At 54.5% G+C, this 18,184-nt stretch overlaps 1 protein-coding gene across 4 annotated transcripts; it reads right to left on the bottom strand.

Moving 5' to 3' along the window:
* Positions 1-6,242: 6,242 nt before the first annotated feature.
* Positions 6,243-16,523, bottom strand: CDC25B (cell division cycle 25B). 4 transcript variants are annotated; one of them, XM_045445192.1, is made up of 16 exons: positions 15,615-16,119; positions 14,698-14,807; positions 13,976-14,027; positions 11,975-12,016; positions 11,684-11,720; positions 11,305-11,427; positions 11,068-11,190; positions 10,746-10,880; positions 10,285-10,365; positions 9,992-10,168; positions 9,725-9,820; positions 9,083-9,145; positions 8,836-8,934; positions 8,486-8,619; positions 7,659-7,770; positions 6,243-7,540 (listed from the first exon to the last, which is right to left on the bottom strand). In XM_045445192.1, exons 1-16 carry the CDS (start codon positions 15,812-15,814, stop codon positions 7,400-7,402), a joined length of 1,725 nt encoding a protein of 574 aa, XP_045301148.1. In that variant the 5' UTR covers positions 15,815-16,119; the 3' UTR covers positions 6,243-7,399. The 4 variants fall into 4 exon arrangements, with proteins under 4 accessions (XP_045301148.1, XP_045301150.1, XP_045301147.1 ...); XM_045445194.1 differs by lacking the exon at positions 15,615-16,119 and adding an exon at positions 16,422-16,523 and having other exon boundaries at positions 11,068-11,427; XM_045445191.1 differs by having other exon boundaries at positions 11,068-11,427; positions 15,615-16,115.
* Positions 16,524-18,184: the final 1,661 nt, after the last annotated feature.

The following is an 18,184-nucleotide window of genomic DNA, read 5'->3' as shown; positions in this document are numbered from 1 at the left end:
GACACTCAACCGACTGAGCCACCCAGGCATCTCTCTGTCCATTCCTTAGGCAGTGAGTCCACTCCCAAGTCCCAGGCCACTGAGGGGCTGGCCTCGCGAGGTATGTGAAGGAGACAGCAGTGAAAATCTAGCCTGAGCCGCTACTATGCAGGGCTTTGGAGGACCCAGATGGAGGTAGTGTCTTGACAAGTAGCAGAGCAGACTCAGGTGCCATGCCTGACTCTTTACAGCCTTCAGCCAGCCTGTGATTTCCAGGTCTAAAGCCATGAGCTGAGGACAGTGAGGCAGGAAGGAGCCTGGGTCCCCCAAGATGCTGCAGAGCCTTCTTGCTGAGTGAGGAGCACACACATTTATTTTGTTAAACAGCTGTGTGGGGTTGCCGTTACCTACAGTCTAATTCATGCCTAATTGAGGCAACGTGAAGTGGTCAGGGTGTTGCCTGGCATATAGTAGGCACTCGGTAAATCAATGCATGTTGACAACCCTTAATACAGAGGCAAGATAGGAGAAGGTGTCAGAGAGGTGTTGGTCAGCACTGGAAAGCAAGTGGGGTGTTCTGGTCTGATGGGAGGCAGAGGGACGGACAGGCTGACCTTCTAGTGCCTCCTGGAATTATAAAACCAGTCCTCACGACAGAATGGAACAGTCTGAGTGCGGTGGAAGCAACATGCGTTGCATGTTCATGTGTGTGAGCCTTTCATAGTGGTTACCCTACAGGTTGCAGCTGGGCCAGGCATACAATAGGTGCAGATGTGGGTTTGTGGGATATGGAGAGTGTGTGTGTGTGTGTGTGTGTGTGTGTGTGTGTGTGTGTGTGTGTAAGAGAGAGAGAAACTGAAGAGAGAAGGAAGGAAAGTAAAATAAAGCACTACACAAAAACTAGAGGAGATTGAATGAGGAAGGTGGCTGGATTTAGGGCCTGGCCCACCTGTCTAGAAGTGGCTCAGGATCACACCTTCCTATCATTCCCCCTCCCCTCCCTCTGGCTGTGTGCAGAGGTGCCTATCACCCCACTCCCCAGTGGTCTTCTCAGTGGTCCTCTGAATTGGGGTGGGGGGTTGGCTGTACCCTCTTACGTTGGGCCCCTTCCCCACACTCCCATCCTCCACTGCTCCCTACCCATGTCAGGGTGAGGCCTACCCCATGGTGGCAGGCAGCCTGGTGCCTGCCTTTTCCAATGCCCCTTGGTGCCTAACACTGTGATGTGTGCACGGTGACTGATACTGATTCAACTTGGAAAGCAGTTTCCGTTCCGCACCTACCCAAGCCGTAGCAGTGTCCTGATCACCAGTGGGCAGCCTGGCTTGGGAAGCTCTGCTGCTTCTCCCAGATGTTAGAACCAACCCCCAGGTCCTGCTTACACATCTCCAGGGACAGAGAACTCACTCCCTGGGGACAGCCCCTTTAGTTTTTGACAGCTGGGAACCCATATTGAAGGTCTTTACAGACCCTGAGTCCTCAGGCCAGACTAGTTGAGCCACCACCTACTTCTGGATGTGGGGAGGGCAATTGGGTAGAATCTGCCAGCCCCAGGCAGTGGATTTTCTGAATGACTCCCTGATAAGGATGTCTAGCCATTTCTCAAAGAGTAGAATAGCAAACTAAGCAGAAGAAGGGATCTGCTTTTTTGAGAATCCCGGCAGGCTGAGATTAAGTGGATAAGGCTACTGTAGAATAAAGGGGACCAAATTCAGGCCAGGCTTGTTCTTCCATCCCCCTCCACCTCCCTGGGTCATCTCACAGGTGGCATTGCCCTGTGCGGGCAGCTTTCCACCAGCCACACAGATGGCTTCCTCCTCTGTCTCCACCACATCCCCTTCCACAGCTTCCTAACTGCTACCTGGACTGGCACAGTAGACCACCAGCCTACATACAGCATTTGGGCTTTTCTCCTACAACCCTGGGGCTTGCCCATGTGCAGAAAAGGGACAAAACCCTCAGCCTGGACCCCTTTCTTCTAATTGTTTTCAGGCTCATCCTTTTTACCTGTCTGTTCTTTAATCCTCACACTGGCCCTAAGTAGTAACAGCCATAGCCAACTCTTGTATGGCACTCGCTGTAGACAGGTTCTGTTCTGAGTGCTTTACATACACTAACTCATTTGATCCAACCTGCAATCCTTTGAAGGAGGGCATTTACAATCCCCATTTACAGATGAGGAAATTAAGGCACAGTGAACTCAAGTAACTTTCCTGAGGTGCTAAGGGAGATGTGCATGTCCGTAGATTTCAGCCTGCCCCTCCCCCCACCTTGTGTGTCCCCCTTCCTCCCTGTCCCCTCACAGTGGCCCCAGGGGCTGACTCAGCCCCTGCTCCACATTTCAGAAGACCATAAGCCTCCTCCAACTCTAGCCCTGCGTACCTTCTACAACCCAACCCTGGGAGCTCCATCCCACCCTCAGGGACCCCCAGGCCCCGTGGAAATAGTCTTGGCTGGGCTCCAGGAGGAGGAGGCCATGTGTGATTCGTCCTTTCAAACAGCCGCGCTTCCTGCAGGGCTGACAGCCAGAAGGCCCCACGAGGCGGCTGGGACCCAGCCACGTGAGGCTTCCTCCCCTCCGGCTGCCTCAGGCCCCGCTGACTCAGAGCCTGGCAGCCCTCCCAGGGGCGTGTGCTGGTGCAGCTGGGTGGGGCGGAGGCTGCCTAGCGGCACAAGGCTGGCACCCACGCCAATTCCTGTGTGGGCTGGGCAGGAATGCTTCTTACCTTCTGTCCCGTAACCAACTGTCTTCTTTGAACAATCGGCTGTGAACAAGTCCACGTCCTCCAGCGTTCTCTCAAGGCATGGCTTTCCTGGCTGCAGAACAGCAACTTCCCCGTCATTACTCAACTTCCCTCTCCTGATTGTTTCCAGATTCCATGAGACCGTGGACCTCCTTGTCTAAACATCCCTCCTTTCTGTACTAACAGTTTCATTGCCTCTGGAAAGTGGGCGCCTACGTGTTCGATTCCAGATATGAAGACTTTTTAGAAATCCCAACTTTTCTAGATGGCTGTAAGCTGTCGTCAATGGATGGGCTCAAGCCAATGACGTACAGCCAACTGACTCTGAGGAGTCACTTTAACTTTTTAGAGAATCTGACTTGAGGAAGAAATTAAGACCAATATTTCAATGTAGGAGAGTCAGAAAACAGGCTGGGCTTATAATGCTTGAGCCTTGCTGCTGCCACACCACAACGTGTAGGTCCAGCACTTAACAGAGCTCTTTGCTATGTACAACGGTCACGTTTTCTGGTTAAGAGAGAGAAATTAAAATTTACCAATTGTGATGAGCATACGGGGCAGCAGAATTCTCACTCTGCTCGTAGAAAACGCTAAAGCTGAGCAAACACACTATGACCCGGCATTTCCACTCCTGGGTATATTGCCAGTACCATTTGAAATCACCTCAAATAATCCATCAAGGGCAGAATGAAAATGTTCTATACCTGATTGTGATGGTGGTTACACACTGTTTGCATTTGTCAAAACTCACAGAATCGTACACTCAAATGGGTGAATTTGATATAAGATATGTAAATTATATCTTCACTTTTATTTTATATATTCTTTAAGTAGGCTTCATGCCCAGCACAGAGCCCAATGTGGGGCTTGAACTCAAGACCCTGAGATCAAGACCTAAGCTGAGATCAAGGGTCAGATGCTTAACTAAGCCACCCAGCCACCCCTGTATCTTAATTTTTTAATGTAAAAACCAAAAGAAAAAAATTTAGAATGAATAATTCAATTTAGGAGTATAGTCACACAGTGGAATACTATTCAGCAATGAACAGGAACAAACCACTGCTAAAGGAAACATAAATGAATCTCAAAGTCATGCTGAGTGAAGGAAGCCAGACGTAAGGGTATGAACTGTATGATTTCATGTATATGAAGCTCAAGACAGGAGAAACGAATCTACCTGACAGAGGTCAGAATAGTGGGGACCCCTGGGATGCAGGTACTGGGAGGAAGCAAGAGAGAGCCTCATGGAATTCTAGAAAAGTCCTTTATCTTGAGCTGTGTAATGGTTCCTCGGGTCTGTGTTCTCTGCTTAAGATGTGTGCCCTTGATGAGATGTTGATTATTCTTCAATTTAAAAAGAAAACATTTTTTAAAATTGTTTTTGCAAGTGACCCAGTGAGCGATTCAGCTGGTGTCCACACCCCATTAGTGCCCACTGACTTGGTCAGCTTGGCACAGGCCAGCTTCCCACCTGTGCCTGGCTCTATGATGCTCTTTAACTACCCTGGCCCAGGCAAAACAACCTTCAAAACTGGCCAGCAGCCCAGGATTTTAAACTGCTTCCTTGCTTGATCTGCGTCCCTTCATGAGCATCCAGGAAAGAAGTTATTGCTTCTCTTGCTAGGGGGAGGAGAGATTGGGGCACCTCTGCCCCATCCCCTGAACTCCAGGGGTAGATGGGGTCCTGGCCCGAGTTGGAGAGGCAAACCTCTGGCATTCCCTCTCCTAGACTCAGGCCCACCCCCATCAAGGTATATGTGAGCACCAGGACCTTCTCTGGGGGAAGTTTTGTTTCCTGGCTTGACCAAGGCCCTCTCCCTGACTCCTCTTCCTCTTCCCCTGCAAAATGAGCTATATACCTACCTGGTAAGCTTAGGAGACAACGTGTGTCTGGAACAGTGTGAATGCCCCATGACCACAACTATGGCTCCGATGGTGGGATATGAGGAGGACAGATGTAGTCTCAGATGTCAGCACCTGGTACACAGCCTATGTGTTTACATTCAATACCCATGGCTCTCTCCTCCCACGTGGCCTGACCCTGACCCATGGGGTGGAAAAAGGACACTCAGAGTAGAAACCAGGCAACCTAGCCCCACCCACTTGGCTTTTCTGGGACCAAGGCAGGAGGTGAGAAGTGGGAGAGTCCTAGGCAGCTGGAATGCCTGCTCTGCTTGTATCTGCTGTGTGACTTGGAGGCAACCACATGCCCTCTCTGAGCATCCAGCAGCCTTCCTCCTCTATAAACCAGGAAGGAGGGAGCGGGGCTTCCTGGGACCACCTAAGGAGAGTGGAGCAAGCAAATCTTAGTAGGACAGTGCCCAGGGCCTTCCCCCCCTCCCCCCACTCCCCATTTCTCCCTGTTCCTCAGGGGTCTACACAGATACTTTTTTTCTGGGGCAAGTCCCCTTACCCGAATAAATGCTACCCTTGGTGTCAGCTGCCTGATCAGCGGATAGGGCTTTTGGAGCTTTCAGAGCCCCTCCCTCCCTGAGCAAAGGCCCAGGCCCCCAGACCATCAAAGTCACATCCCAACACCCCCCATGCATTGTGCCCTTGCACGGGGCCTGGACCAAGAGGGAAGACGAAGCCTTTGGGCGTAAGAATCTTGGAGGAAAAGCCGGAGACAAGGCAAGCATTGTTTAGACTCAGCCTGGGAATCTGGAGTCCTTTATTGCTCTGGTAGGAAATAGCCTCCATTTTCCCATCTACAAAATGGAGTGAATAATCATTAGCACCACCTACTTCAGAAGGTAGATGAACTTTGACAGAAAGTGGTAATGATGCCCCACATGTTTGACACACTCTGTATCAGGTAGTTCCTTATCTGTACATGTGTGCAAAGGAGGCCCGGCAATCACAGACTCGCATTTGGGGGCAAGGGTCACCTGCAGTGGTGTTCTGAGGGAATTTCCTGAGACACCAGGTTTGGGCCTGGGACCTGTTCTCCCAAATTGGCCCTTTTCCACTCTCTTGATCTTGAACTTGGCATCCCCCTACATGGTGGAACCTCTGCGGGGTGCTGGGGCCACTGAGAGGAAAGTCAGTTTTCTGACAGGGCAGGAAGGCTTCTGGGAGGAGGTGACATCTGAAATTGAGTCTCAAAGGAGGAATAACAGGGAGAGAACATTCCTGATGATGCAGCAGGTGCAAAGGAAGGAAATGTGAAGAGCAAGGCATGGGGATTTGAGTCAAATGAGGTGAGGAATGGGCCTGGGGAGGGCCCAGGTCCTAAAGGGCCATGCAGGGATAAGTTTATCCTGAGGGCAGTGGGGAGCCACTGACAACTCTTGAGCAGTGACAGGGTCACTTTGGTTACTTGGTGCAGTTTAGAAAGGGTGAGGTTAGAGGTGTTTGAGTAGACACACGAAGGAGAGGCAAGGCTGCCTTGGGAAGAGAACATGAGGCCACCTCTGCAGGAGTCTTCCGCCCCCATCCACTGACCTGTGGCTATCCTATCCCCCCCATCAGCGTCTGCCATGGTCTTGTCAAGGGCCCATAGGACACAATGCTGGTTACTCAGCTTGCTCAGTGCTTTATTGAACCAAGGCCCAAACAGGTGACTCATCTGGGCCTTCAAGCACAGCCCCCCACACATCCTGAGATTTGGAATCCGGACGTGGCTCTGTCCTTGGCTTCGCTGCTTCTATGATATTTCATCTTGAATATTTCCAAACCTTAAAGTGTAAAGACTTTGTCCACACAGACAGACACATATATATTCTTGCCGCAGGCTGTCATGCTCACTGAAATGCTTCAACTCAGCAGTTTGTGTGTGCAAGGCATTGGGCATCCATGGCTATCCATCCATCCATCCATCATCCGTCCATTCGTCCATCTGTCCATCCACAACAAGACAGCAGCAAATTCTGACCAGTCAGTCCCCGGGGTTCACAGCAGTGAGGTCTGGGCTTCCAGGGGCTCAGGATGCAGGCCTTAGCCCTGGCCCAAGGGCCCCTGAGGAGCTAGGGTCAAGTGGCTAATTAATGTTCAGAGTCTCTAACCCCAGCTGGAGAGGGGAGCCTAATCCTCAGCCTGTGAATATCCTGAGATGGGCAACAAATCAGACAAATGAATCAAGCGTGCGGGTAACACTGAAACAGGAAAGAGTAAGAGGTTATGTTTGTGCTGGAGGTGTTCATGTGGAGGGACAGGAAAGAGAAAGAGAAAGAAAACACGGCAGACACACCCAGGAGTGCTAGAGAGGGCCCGGCCACAGTGCCTGCTCCCCTCACAGGGAGGAATTTTGCCTTGGCCCATCCTGGGGGGCTGTGGCTTTCCTCTGGCCACATACAAACAAAGCCCCTAGAGAAAAGGGGGGTCTTTTCTGGACATGGGAAGACAAAGGGTTAACTCACACAAGGAAGGGAAAAAAGCAAAAAAGGTCCCTGCTGGACACAAAATACTTCCTTAGAGCTCGACATAATCCAATTTCACCAAATCAACAGGCTGGGCTCCTCCAGGGGCTGGGCTGGAGTGGGGGTGGGACAAGGGTCTGAAGTATGATTGAATGGAGACATGGGGACCAGGGCTGGGGGCAGACAGACAGGACACCCTCACTGCCCTTCCCCTGGATGGCACCTGGGGCCTCCAGCAGACCCTCAGCCCTGCAGGGCCCTAGGTGGCTGGCACCCAGGCCACGAGGAAGAGAAGGTAGGCAGGACTGGTGCTGGCCTTCACTGGTCCTGCAGGCGGCTACAGAGCTCCCGCCGGCTCCTCTCCCCAGCCCAGCTGCGTGTCTTGAGACGGAAGGTCTTCAGCTCGTCCTTAAAGGCCTCATGGTTCATGGGCCGGTAGTCCTGGGGCTCACAGAAGGTCTAGGGCAGGATGGGAGAGTCAATCAATATGGGGAATGGTTAACTCTGGAAGGAGACCTCCCTTCTCCTTGGGCAGAACCCATTCCCTACAGTCCAACCCTCCCACACCCCATGGTACCGGGTGCTGTGGGAAGAACTCCTTATAGCCGCCCTTGAGGATATACATCTCAGGATAGTAGAGGCTGGGATAGTCGTTGGCGGCTCTGTCACGCTCCCTGATGAAACGGCACCTGAGACCAGCAGGGGTGTAGGGGTCAGAGCTGGGCGTGCAGCGAGATATACCTCAGGGGACCTATTCTTTGCACCCACCCCTTTGTGGGCCATGGGGAGCCACAGAAGGCTTGAGTAAAGGAATGTCAGCCACAAGAACACTCTTAGATCATCTGGCTACTGGGTCCAGAAAAGGTTGGGGAGATGGAAGAAAGGAGGTAAATCAAGGGAGTTGTTTCTGGAAGATAGTTCACAATCTTTGTTAGAGATATCTGACCTGGACCAAGAAAGGGGAAACAGGAAGGAGAGAAGTAGACAAAATTGTAGAGATCTGTTCAGGAGGTCTGGACAAGACTTGGTGAGGATGAGAGGTGGGGAGAAGAAAGATCCGTCAAACCCTGGAAGGGTCAACATCACCGAGGCTTGGGACAGGGCCCTTGAAGGTTAAGGACACTTTTGGAGACTTAGAACCAGATCTTGGTGGAGGGGGGGAGGGGGGGGTGGCAATGGATGGTGGGTGGACATGAGGCCAGATGGGAAGGATGGGGAGAGGGAAGTAGGAGGAGGGTGCCATGCACAGGAAGGGAGGCTGAGGTCTGCTACACACTGCCAGGAGACCAGAGGCCCAGGTCTAGGAGGGGCTGGGGCTGGGCTCGGGCCTCCTGTGCATCAGATGGCTCCAGCATCCCAAAGCCTGGGCAGAGGTCAGGAGCAGACACCAGCTGGCTGACTCACATGCGGGGACCACGTTCAGATGAGAATTCACAGTGGAAAATGAGGATGATTCTCTTGTCCAGATTACAGGGTGTGATGGGGCTCTGTAGCAGGAAGGTCTCAGCATCCCGTTCCAGGGGCAAGTTCACGGCAGTCTGCCAGAGGAGCTGGAGGTCAGGCAGTAGCCCTGGGCCTGGGTGGCAGGTCCCTCCCTGTGCGGTTCCCAACTTTCAGACAGGTGACCCCACCTCTTACTGGGCAGAATCCTTCCCTAAGATAGGGTGCAGCCACCCCCCACTGAGTCACTCTCCCCGCAGAGGAAGGACAGACCTGGTGGGTCTTCAGGGCCTGTCCTCATCAGCCCGCCTCACCTTAATGTGCCCGCCTTCATACTCGTAGGGGTACCTGCAGTCCACAATCACAAACCTCTCCACAATGTTGCTGAACTTGCCTGCCAACAGGGCTGCCATCTGTGGGTCACAGAGGTGGGTCCCAGCAGGTCAGGCTGACAGGTGGGAGCTGACCCCAACCCTACCGCTGCCCTGGCCTTTTCCAGCCAGAAAAGGTTAACAGGCAAACGTCCCAAGTGTGCCTGGAGAATGGCTCATCCCCACATACCGTTTCTGGTGAGATGTACTTGAGATCTTGGTGCTTCCCATCCACAGTCTGCAGAAGGAAGGCCTGAAGGGAAGAGGAGAGAGAGTTTGAGAAAGGGAGATGGGAGAAAGAGAGAGAGAGGAGAAAAAAAGGTGAAACTGGCAAGACCAGGAGTCAGGTAAGTATGGAGTTTCTTTTCTAAGCACAGAAGGCCACACCTGCTCTGACCTTCAAATTTAGCTCTGGTTCCGATAGCAACCAAGAGGTGCCTCTTGGGTTCTGACATCCAGGGAGCAACCCCTTTCCAAGGGGAAAGTGAAGAAGGGAGCAGAAGAGATGAATGAACTCTCTGCCTGCTGCCCCCACACTCTGCAAAGTGCCCGGATGAGGCCAGAGGAGGCTCCAAGCTAGATGTTAGTTTGGAAATGTTTTCCAAGGTTGGAACACAACTGATACCCCAGACAGATTTGAGGTAGAGTCAGGAGACCAAAGAGAGCCAGAGAGAGGAGTCTAGGTAAGAATAAAGGATAAGCTGCAAATGACAAAGCAGGGAGTGGGGGGAAGTGTGCTGGGAGGGGAGAGGAAGGTGCCAAAACACCTGCTGAGCTTGGGGGGGCCATACAGTAAGGGGTCAAGTCTGCGGAGGGTCCCCAGTGCTGGTACCTTGGAGTAATCCCCAATCAGTTCTCGGTGGTCACTGTCCAGGATAGTCTCAATCTCATCATGACACAAGGACTTTGAGCGGAGGACACGGGCTTTCTGTGGGGTGGATGGTGGCCAGGATCAGGGGTGGGCAGGCTGCCCCTCAGTGCCCCCATTCAGCTGGTACCTCTTTCCCTGCCCCCTCCCTCTGCCACAAACCCAGCCAAGAAGGGCTTGCGGGGTGGACTCGGACAGTGGCCGCCCAGCCCCACCCTAGGGGGTACCCACAGGTTCCTCGGCCTCCCGTTGCTCCTCTGGAGGGGTGACGCTCTTCCTCCGCTTGTTCTGTATGGGCAGGTCCCTGTCGTGGGGCCGCTCCAGCCTCTTGAGGATGGGTCGGATCACGCTGCAGGGCATGGACGGAGAACGGAAGAGCCGCTGGCACTTGCTGTATATGATGAGGTCCTGGGAGGGGTGGCAGGTAGGGGGTCAGAGTGCCCAGCCCCTGCCCCCTACTAACCCCACCTGGAGGGTAGGGCTCCACCCCTCCAAGTTCTGAGCGGTCCCCCCCAGAAACCCACCTGCTCTTCCTCCTTTTCTGAGGTCTTGACCAGTGGGGCGCTAATGAGGCTCTCCATGCCTGGGGGGACCACATTGTCATCCTGAGGCCAAATCAGCAAGGATATGGTTAACATGCAGGCAAAGGCCAAACCGCGTAGGCCCTAAGTCCTTCAGCATGGCCCTCCTCGGCCATGTCCACACAGGGTGGTCCCTTAGAACCAGGAAATTGCAGGGCCCCACTTGTTTGCACAGAATCGTGAGAAGCGTGGCCATGGTGGAGTGCCAGGCTTCCCTCTGCCCTGCAGGGCCCTCCCTCACTGCATCACCAGTGCCAGTCGCCTGCTAGTCTCTGGTAGGCCAGAGGTCAGGCTGTGACTCCATTAGCTCCAATTCCTCTTCTGTCATTGGAATGATGGCGTAGTCTCCCTGCAGGAGGTCAGTGCTTTCCTCTTTGGGGAGATCCTGGGGAAAGACTGGTTACCTTTAAGTCACTCTCCAGGATGTCCACAAATCCATCATCTTCCTCAGAGGACCCCTGGGTGGCAGTCAGGGGGAAGCGGGATCGGGCTGGGGGACTCCACTCCTCTATTTCCATCTTCCGCTCAGGGGTGAGACACTGTGCAGGGGACAGACACAAGCTGCTCAGGGTGGGGACCCCGGGCAGCCCCCAACCCCATCCTTCTGAGAAAAGGTTCCCACTGCCCTAGGGTTCAGGATCACCCTCCACCTTCCCCCAGGCTGCCTTCAGGGGTGCCAACCCTACACGCAAGCCCACCCTGCATGGTCTGGCTCTCCTGACGTACCATCAGGTCGGGGGCTGAGCTTGGTCTCTGGGCAAAGGCTTCTCTTCGGTCAGCCCACTCTTCCAAAGCATGGGCATGGCTGGGATGTGGGGGTTTCCACGGCATCTTGAAAACAAATCCATTCTGTGGGCAAGATGGGGGGGGGGGGGGGCGGGTGTCATCAAACGCCAGAGAACCACCCCAGCACACCCCCTTCTCTCCCTGAAGTGCTCCCACTCCAGCCTTCTGGACGCGCACATTCTCTTTGTCCTCCCCAGAGCTGCGGGCAGCTCGGCCACACGCCTCGCTCTTCCTCCAGCTGCCGGGTGCTTGGGAGTTGGTGATGTTCCGTAGCACAGGGCTGTGGCCCAGAAGCCTCACCTAGAGAGCCAGGTAGGGCAGCAGGTACTGAAGGCTGCATTCCTCTGGCATCAGCCCTGGCCCTACCTTCTCCCATCCCTCCTTCGAATCCCCCAGCTTGCCCATCCACCTCCAAAACCCCATCTCCCACAGCCAGACCAGGGACGCCAGACCACTTCAAGTCCACCCTCCGGGAGGCGACCCTGGATCCCTCCTGCCCCTCCTCAAGCCTGGGCAATGCCTGGGCCTCCAGCGTCAGGCCTCAGAGGGCACTCACCGGTAAGGACTGGAAGCGTCGAATGGCAAACTGCTCGCTGCAGAAGGAAATGGGGATATGTCAGGGCTGGAGAGTAGAGGGCTGTGCAGGAAAGCAGGCAGGATGCCCCTCCACCGCAGAGCCCTATGCATCCCTGTGGGAGGGAATGGGACAGCACCCTCCCCATGCCTACTCCACCCAACGTGGGGGGTGGGGTGGGGGAGGTGGAGGAGAGGGGAGCATGGACAGAGCCAATGGTAGGTAGACTACCAAGACTACCAGAGCCGGCCTGAGGAAGGCTGTAGCACTTACTTTCGGATGACCCGGCTGGCTGCTTGGATGGCCTGTTCAAACCTAAGACAGAGAAACATCCTGTGCAGCCCACCTCCTCCTGTAGCACATTGCCCACCCCCAGCATCAGGCCCCCAGTCCACAAGGCCCAGAGGACAGGACTCAGGCCAGTAGACAGTGGAGGGAAGAATGCAGGGAGGGGGTCCAGGTACTGGGGAGGGGGGGAGAGGAGAAGCAGCCCGGGATTTTGAAGGCTGCCCTGAATGGAAGAGAGCCCAGAGAATGGCAGCAATAGAGACAGCTGGGGCAGGTCACAGGGTTGCTGAGGCGCTACCAAGGCAACGGTCTCGCCAGCCTGCCCACAGGCCTTCCACCTGTATGCAAATCACCTCAGCGGGGCCATATGGTGGCCAGGAAAGGCATCCATCCATCCCATGATGACAGACTGTGGCCAACAATGTGGGTATCTCCAGGGCCTGGATGCCTTCCCTCCCCTTGTGTGGGGCGCTCCTGGCTCCCCCCAGGACAGGGGCCTAGTTTAGTGTGCCCCTGGATCAGCCACAGTGTGCCATGCCAGACCCCCTGGTGACAAATGTTCAGGGTCACATCCTCTCCTCCCTCCTATGGAATTTTCCAGGACCCAGCCTCTGTCCCACCCCCTTCTCCTGCCTTAGAAGAGGCCAGCAGGCAAAGAATTCCAACAGATGTTCCTTTTGAGGCTGGGGCACAAGCTTCTGTAGATAGGCCCCACCCCCTAGCTATGTTACCAGAGACCACCTGCCACGCAAGGCTTTTGTGCGTCTATGCGAACGCAGGCACACACACACACATGCTTCTTTCTGAGAAACTGTAACCGACACAGCAGGTGCAGAGGTGGGGGGGCCCACTGAGGGCTAGCGTCAGGGGGATGACTCCTAGGGGTGGGGAGTGGTTGTGCCCAGACAACCTGGCATCAGGAATGACCACATTGCATTGGCTTCATTTACAATCTGCACCTGGGCCTCGGGAGTAAAGCAGGGACAGTTCTGTGTTGCCACCAAAAACCGACCTGCAGTCCCCCCGCCCCCACCCATTTCTCTCCCTGCTTCCTGTTTGTGAACAAACCCTGTAGCCCAGCCCAGTCTGATCAAAGACAGTGGGAGGAAAGATAGGCACTGCTCTGACCCCAAAGCCATAGTCCCTCAGCCCAGTCTGGGGATGCCCAGCTGTCCCCACTAACGCCTGGCAGCTGCTCTCCCTGCTGGGGCTCTAACAGCTGGATGGGAACAGCTGTGGTCTGGAAGATACTACTCATGCCCCACAACCAAGGGGAAGGGATCTGTCCTCAGCAGAACTCTCTCTCCACGCTCTCTCTCATAAAGTGCCTAGTCCAGAGGTTGCTGATAGGATGGCCAAGGGCTGGACCAACCTGTCCCAACTGTTTTGTTTGGTCTATAGCAAATTCAAAGTTTTGAATCAATTGGACCATATTTTAAAATTGTGATATTTCACAGAAAAAAAAAACAAATAAACATCTGTATAGGCAAAAGAAAAACAGGACACACACCAGGCCTGTATTCCCACAAGCCAAGGGCTGGCTGAAGTATCCACTGCTCCAGAAGCCACTATCCCCACTACCTGGTCCTGAGACCACAGTTGGCTGCTCCTATAGGAGCAGACCCTTTTCTGAGACAGGAAGTAAAGTCTCAGGACTTGGGAAGGTCAATTAGTACCAGGTATATGGGGATAGGAGGGGTCTGGGCATTCTCCCAGGCTTCCCCAGTAGGTTTATGATGAAACTGGGATTCCCAAAGGCAGGTTCCAACTCTTTGGTAGTGGGGATCTTTTCACTTTTTTTTTTTTTTTTTTTTTGAGAGAGAGAGAGAGAGAATGTCTTAAGCAGGCTCCAAGCTCAGCATGGAGCCTGACAAAGGGCTCAATCCCACGACCCTGGGATCATGACCTGAGCCAAAATCAAGAGTCGGATGCTCAACCCACTGAGCCACTCAGGTGCCCCAGTGGAGATCCCTTTTCTGTACTTACGTCTGCTCTGCCATCTGGGGGTCCATGGGGCTGGGAGAATCCATGCAAAGACCTGAGGGGACAGAGCACCTTGGTTTGAAAGTAGTGCCCATCTTCTGCACTTTCCCCCACCATGTCCCAACCCTATTCAAGAAAGAAAAAACCTGTTTCTATTTTAGATCTTGACACATTACAAAAAAAAAAAAAAAAAAAATGTAACAGGGCAGAGAGAGGGAGAGAGACAGAATCCCAAGCAGGCTGTGTGCTGTCAGCATGGAGAACTTTGAGATCATGACGTGAGCTGAAATCAAGAGTCTGAAGCTTAACCAGCTGAGCCACTAGGTGCCCCTCCTCTGTATGGGTTTTTAAACCAAAATTTTGCTAAGCATTTTTCTTAACCTGGTTTAAAGTAATTTGTTCTAGAAGAGATAACAGCTTTTTAAAGAAAAGGTTATAGCTGAAGGCAAGCGAATGTTATAAAATGACCAAGTTTCAGCCCTAATGCCTCCCAGGTGGGGCTGTGGTTCAGGGACTTTGGCGCCTGGTTTTAAATAGGTAAGATCTCCTCTCCCCAAGTGGGCCCCGCCCTACAGCCCGCTCAGCCAGTCTGGGCTGGTGTGGTAAGCCCCACCAGAAGTGGGCAGGTGGAGGCTCCCGGTTGTGGGGAAAATGTTAGTGTGATTGGCAGGGAAGTGGGGAGACTCAGGCAGCCACCCAAGTCCCCCGGGGCCCTTGAGACTCACCTGCATCAGAAGATTCAGAGGACTCAGACGACAGGGAAGATTCAGATGCTCGTCTCCGGGACAGGGATAGGCGTGTGAGCAGGCCGCCTACCTGACTCTTTGGGGTCTCACTGGGAAGGCAACAGGGACCCAGGGAAGGAGAAATGTAAACATGGGGCTCAAGAGCTGGCTGGCCCATGTTCCCACTGGCCACACCTCTGAAGGGCCCACCACTGCCCCAGAGAGGTGATGGCACTGAGGGCTTACCCTCTTCTCTGGGCAGAAGCCCTAAGTGTCTTTTCTTTGTTGATTAAGAAAGAGGTGAGCCCAAAGCAAGAGCAAGAAGCTGGGCTGGAGGCCACTCTGGGGGATGGCAGGGCAGGAAAGGAGCCCTGGGGGGCCTTCATCGGAACTCTTCAGACCCCTACCCATCCACAAGCCTTTCTGGAACTAGGACCAATACTTTAGTCTCTATTGCTGCTGAGGGCAACCCAGCCTGGACACTGCAGGCCTGTTCAGGAAGCAGGACCAGTGTTTAACCCCTTAACCCTGGGAAAGGACTAGGGGTGGAGGGAGCAGGGGCATGGACATAGGAGAACCAGTCTGTTCTGCCACCCTCAAGTTCCCACTCCAAGCTCAGAATCCCCTGCCTGGGGCAAAATAGTGGTGATTAGGGCAGAGATTAGGGGGGCAGCGGGGGAGGGGGGGGGGCCGGGAAGTGGGACAGTGGTCTCCAGAGGCTTGTGCTGCCAAGAGCAAGTCACCTGGAGGGTGTGAGCAGCACAGACCTGGCCTCATTGCCCTAGTCCCGGGTCCCTGAAGCAGGCTCTTACCCAGGACACCTCCCCACTCAGCCTCTCGATTCGACTCCCACGCCGGGGACCAACACCCTAGTGCGGGCCTCTCACCCCACACCCCGCGTCGGTGGGGCGCCCTACCTGCCCAGCCCGGCGAGGTTGTGCATGGTCTGGGTGAGGGTGGTGACCGGCGAGGAAGCGGCCGCGCGCTCCGGGGACCCCACGAGGCCATGAGCTCCCAGCCGGAGGCCCCGGAGGTGGGTGGGACGCTCGGCGCCACCGCGCACGCCGGCCGGACTGAGAGCCACGCCCGGCGCGGGCTCGGGCTGGGGCAGCTCCATCGCGGCGTGGCCCGCGGAAGGCTGGCCGGAGGGCCGGGCGCAGGGCGACGCCGGGCACAGCTGGCCGGGGCGAGGTGGGGAGCGGGCGCGGGGTGGAGGGGGGGGAGGGAGGGAGGAAGAGCCACGGGGCCGGAGCGAGGGAGGAGAGGGAAGCGGGGAGGGTGGGGCGGGGTGGAGGGACGCAGGGACCAGCCACCAGTCCGGGAAACCTCTAAGCAGCAGCTGCCACCTCCACCTCCTTATATATTCGAAAAATAACAGCAGCCGCGCCGCCGGACGCCACCAATGGGGGCTCTGGTTAGAGGAGGGCGGGGCTGAGGGCGGGGCCCGCGGGGTGAAAGGCGCGGAGGCTGGCCAGCCCGGCCCCGCCGAGTTCCAGACTTTGGTTGGGGCTGAGGGACTGGGGTTTCTCCTGAGCCCCCACGCGCCACCCCTCGCCCCTCCAGCCAGGACTCGAGGATCTTGGCTTCCCAAATTCTGCTTCTCGGGATGTGGTTTGGAGTTACACACCCCCGGCCGAGAGGGTCTCAGAGGAACCAACACCCGCTAGGGTGGCCACAGAGGGACCCCCCCCCCCACCCCGAGATTTAACATCACCTACACTCACCAGTAGGCACCGTGAGAAGGCTCCACTCCAGGAGTTTGCCAGACAAGGCTACGAGGTGCGGTCTGGGTTTGCCACTCTATCGACCCGGACGTTGAAGCGTGGAGAAGTTCATTAACTCGTTCAAGGTCACACCGGGCAAGTGGTGGAGCAGAAATTCATCCCAGGCGCTCCTGCAGCCTCCCTGCGCTCGCGACTAACAGCGCGGAGCGTCCCTAAAGCAAAATCATCGAACGGAGCCTCCCCCTTCCCCCGCCCCTCGCACACGAGGTACACCGGAGGTGGGGGGCTACCGATACATGTGACCCCGAGGGGTCTAATTTTCTCCAGCAACCCCAGAGGAGGCTCTAATGCCTGACCTAGCCATAGGTTTTAGCGGTTGGGGCCAAAGAAGGTGTCTACGACCTCAGAACCCAATTAATGGAAGTTTCTCACACCCACCGACGGTTTGGCTAAGGTGATGTCAATGGCATCACATTGTTTAATTTGTGTCTTTGATGACGAGGGAAACTGAATTTATCACTAGTTTAAACTGAGCACCTTCGAACTAATCGCTTTGCATCAATCCTGCTTTCCTGGAATGAGACCGGAAGGCTGCACCCAAAAGTGAATGGGTGGCAAGCTGCTTTTCCATCCCATCTCCCCAGCAAGGAGTTGGCCTCTGGCGGGGTGGAGCACAGCTGGGAAAGCAGGAGCTGAGGCTTTGCGCCTCTTGCGTAGTCCCATCCCTCCTGCCAAGGTGCAGTGGGTGGGAGTGGCAGAAGGGAGGGCCTGGCGGTAGGAGGTTGGGTGGCTAGGTGACTTGTGGAAGAAGGGGATGCAAAGACCCCCAGTCCTACCTCAGAGTGGTGAGGAGGAGGGTGGGGTTCATGACTTTTCCTTTTCCCAACATTTTGCCCAGCTTCTGTGATGTCAGGTGCTATACTTAGTGCTGGACAGGGCTGAGGTTTCAGGTTCATCCGCCCTGGATCAAGGGTCCAGCTCCCAATCTCTAGCCACTACTCACAGTCCAGGCTGTGGCTGTCCCCAGGATGGGGGACTGGGGGAGGAGACAGTCTGTGAGGCCTCCCACTTCAAAGACCAGAAATAAAACTGAAGGGTTGCGTTTTCAAAATCAACCCAGCTGGTGTTATCCCCCCCCCCCAACACACACACACACACACACACACACACACACACACACACACACAAATGTGCTTACAGGCTTCTACAGGGTGTGGGGAAGGTGTGTCTGTGTGTGGTCAACAAAAGGTGGGGGAGTGTGACACTCTTGAATCCTTTGAAATCTCACAGTCAGAGGTCACCTCTGGGCCAGTGAAGAGAGCCCAAGACCACAGAGGGGTCATTCCAGAGCATTCCTCCCATCAGCTCTGTGTATCTTCCCACATCTCCTTTTGCCAGTTAGATCACAGATTACGTGCCCAATTAAAAAAAAAAAAAAAGATAGTCAATAAAAATAAGCTAAAATAGATATTTGCAATCATTTTGTATGAGAAACAACTCCCCACATCCAGCCAGGTCCTGGTTACAATGACAGTTCTGGGCTTCAGAAAGCTCCACTTCCCATGAAAGGAACACCGTGCCTCTAAACTGTACACATCAAGCTGTGGGCTCACTTAAGGGGGTCTGGTGTGACCCCAGTACCTTGGCAGAAAAGAAGGAAAAATTATCACATTTGCAAAATCCTTCTGCTTCTCCAAGCCTGTTCCCACACGGCATTTTTTTAAAATTTATTTTTTAAATTTATTTATATATTTTATTTTTTT

Source organism: Leopardus geoffroyi, chromosome A3 (genome assembly GCF_018350155.1).
Source record: "Leopardus geoffroyi isolate Oge1 chromosome A3, O.geoffroyi_Oge1_pat1.0, whole genome shotgun sequence".
Classification (NCBI taxonomy): Eukaryota; Metazoa; Chordata; class Mammalia; order Carnivora; family Felidae; genus Leopardus; species Leopardus geoffroyi.
The sequence above is the reverse complement of the archived record's forward strand: the minus strand, read 5'-3'. Positions and strand labels throughout refer to the sequence as shown.

Excerpts from the sequence above, each read along its gene's own strand:
- CDC25B (XM_045445191.1), bottom strand. The coding sequence starts at position 15,814 with ATGGAGCTGCCCCAGCCCGAGCCCGCGCCGGGCGTGGCTCTCAGTCCG. Across the intron at positions 8,935-9,082 it reads AGTACATCTCACCAGAAACG|ATGGCAGCCCTGTTGGCAGG; the intron begins GTATGTGGGGAT and ends TGTGACCCACAG. Across the intron at positions 7,771-8,485 it reads TCTGAACGTGGTCCCCGCAT|GTGCCGTTTCATCAGGGAGC; the intron begins GTGAGTCAGCCA and ends TGCTGGTCTCAG.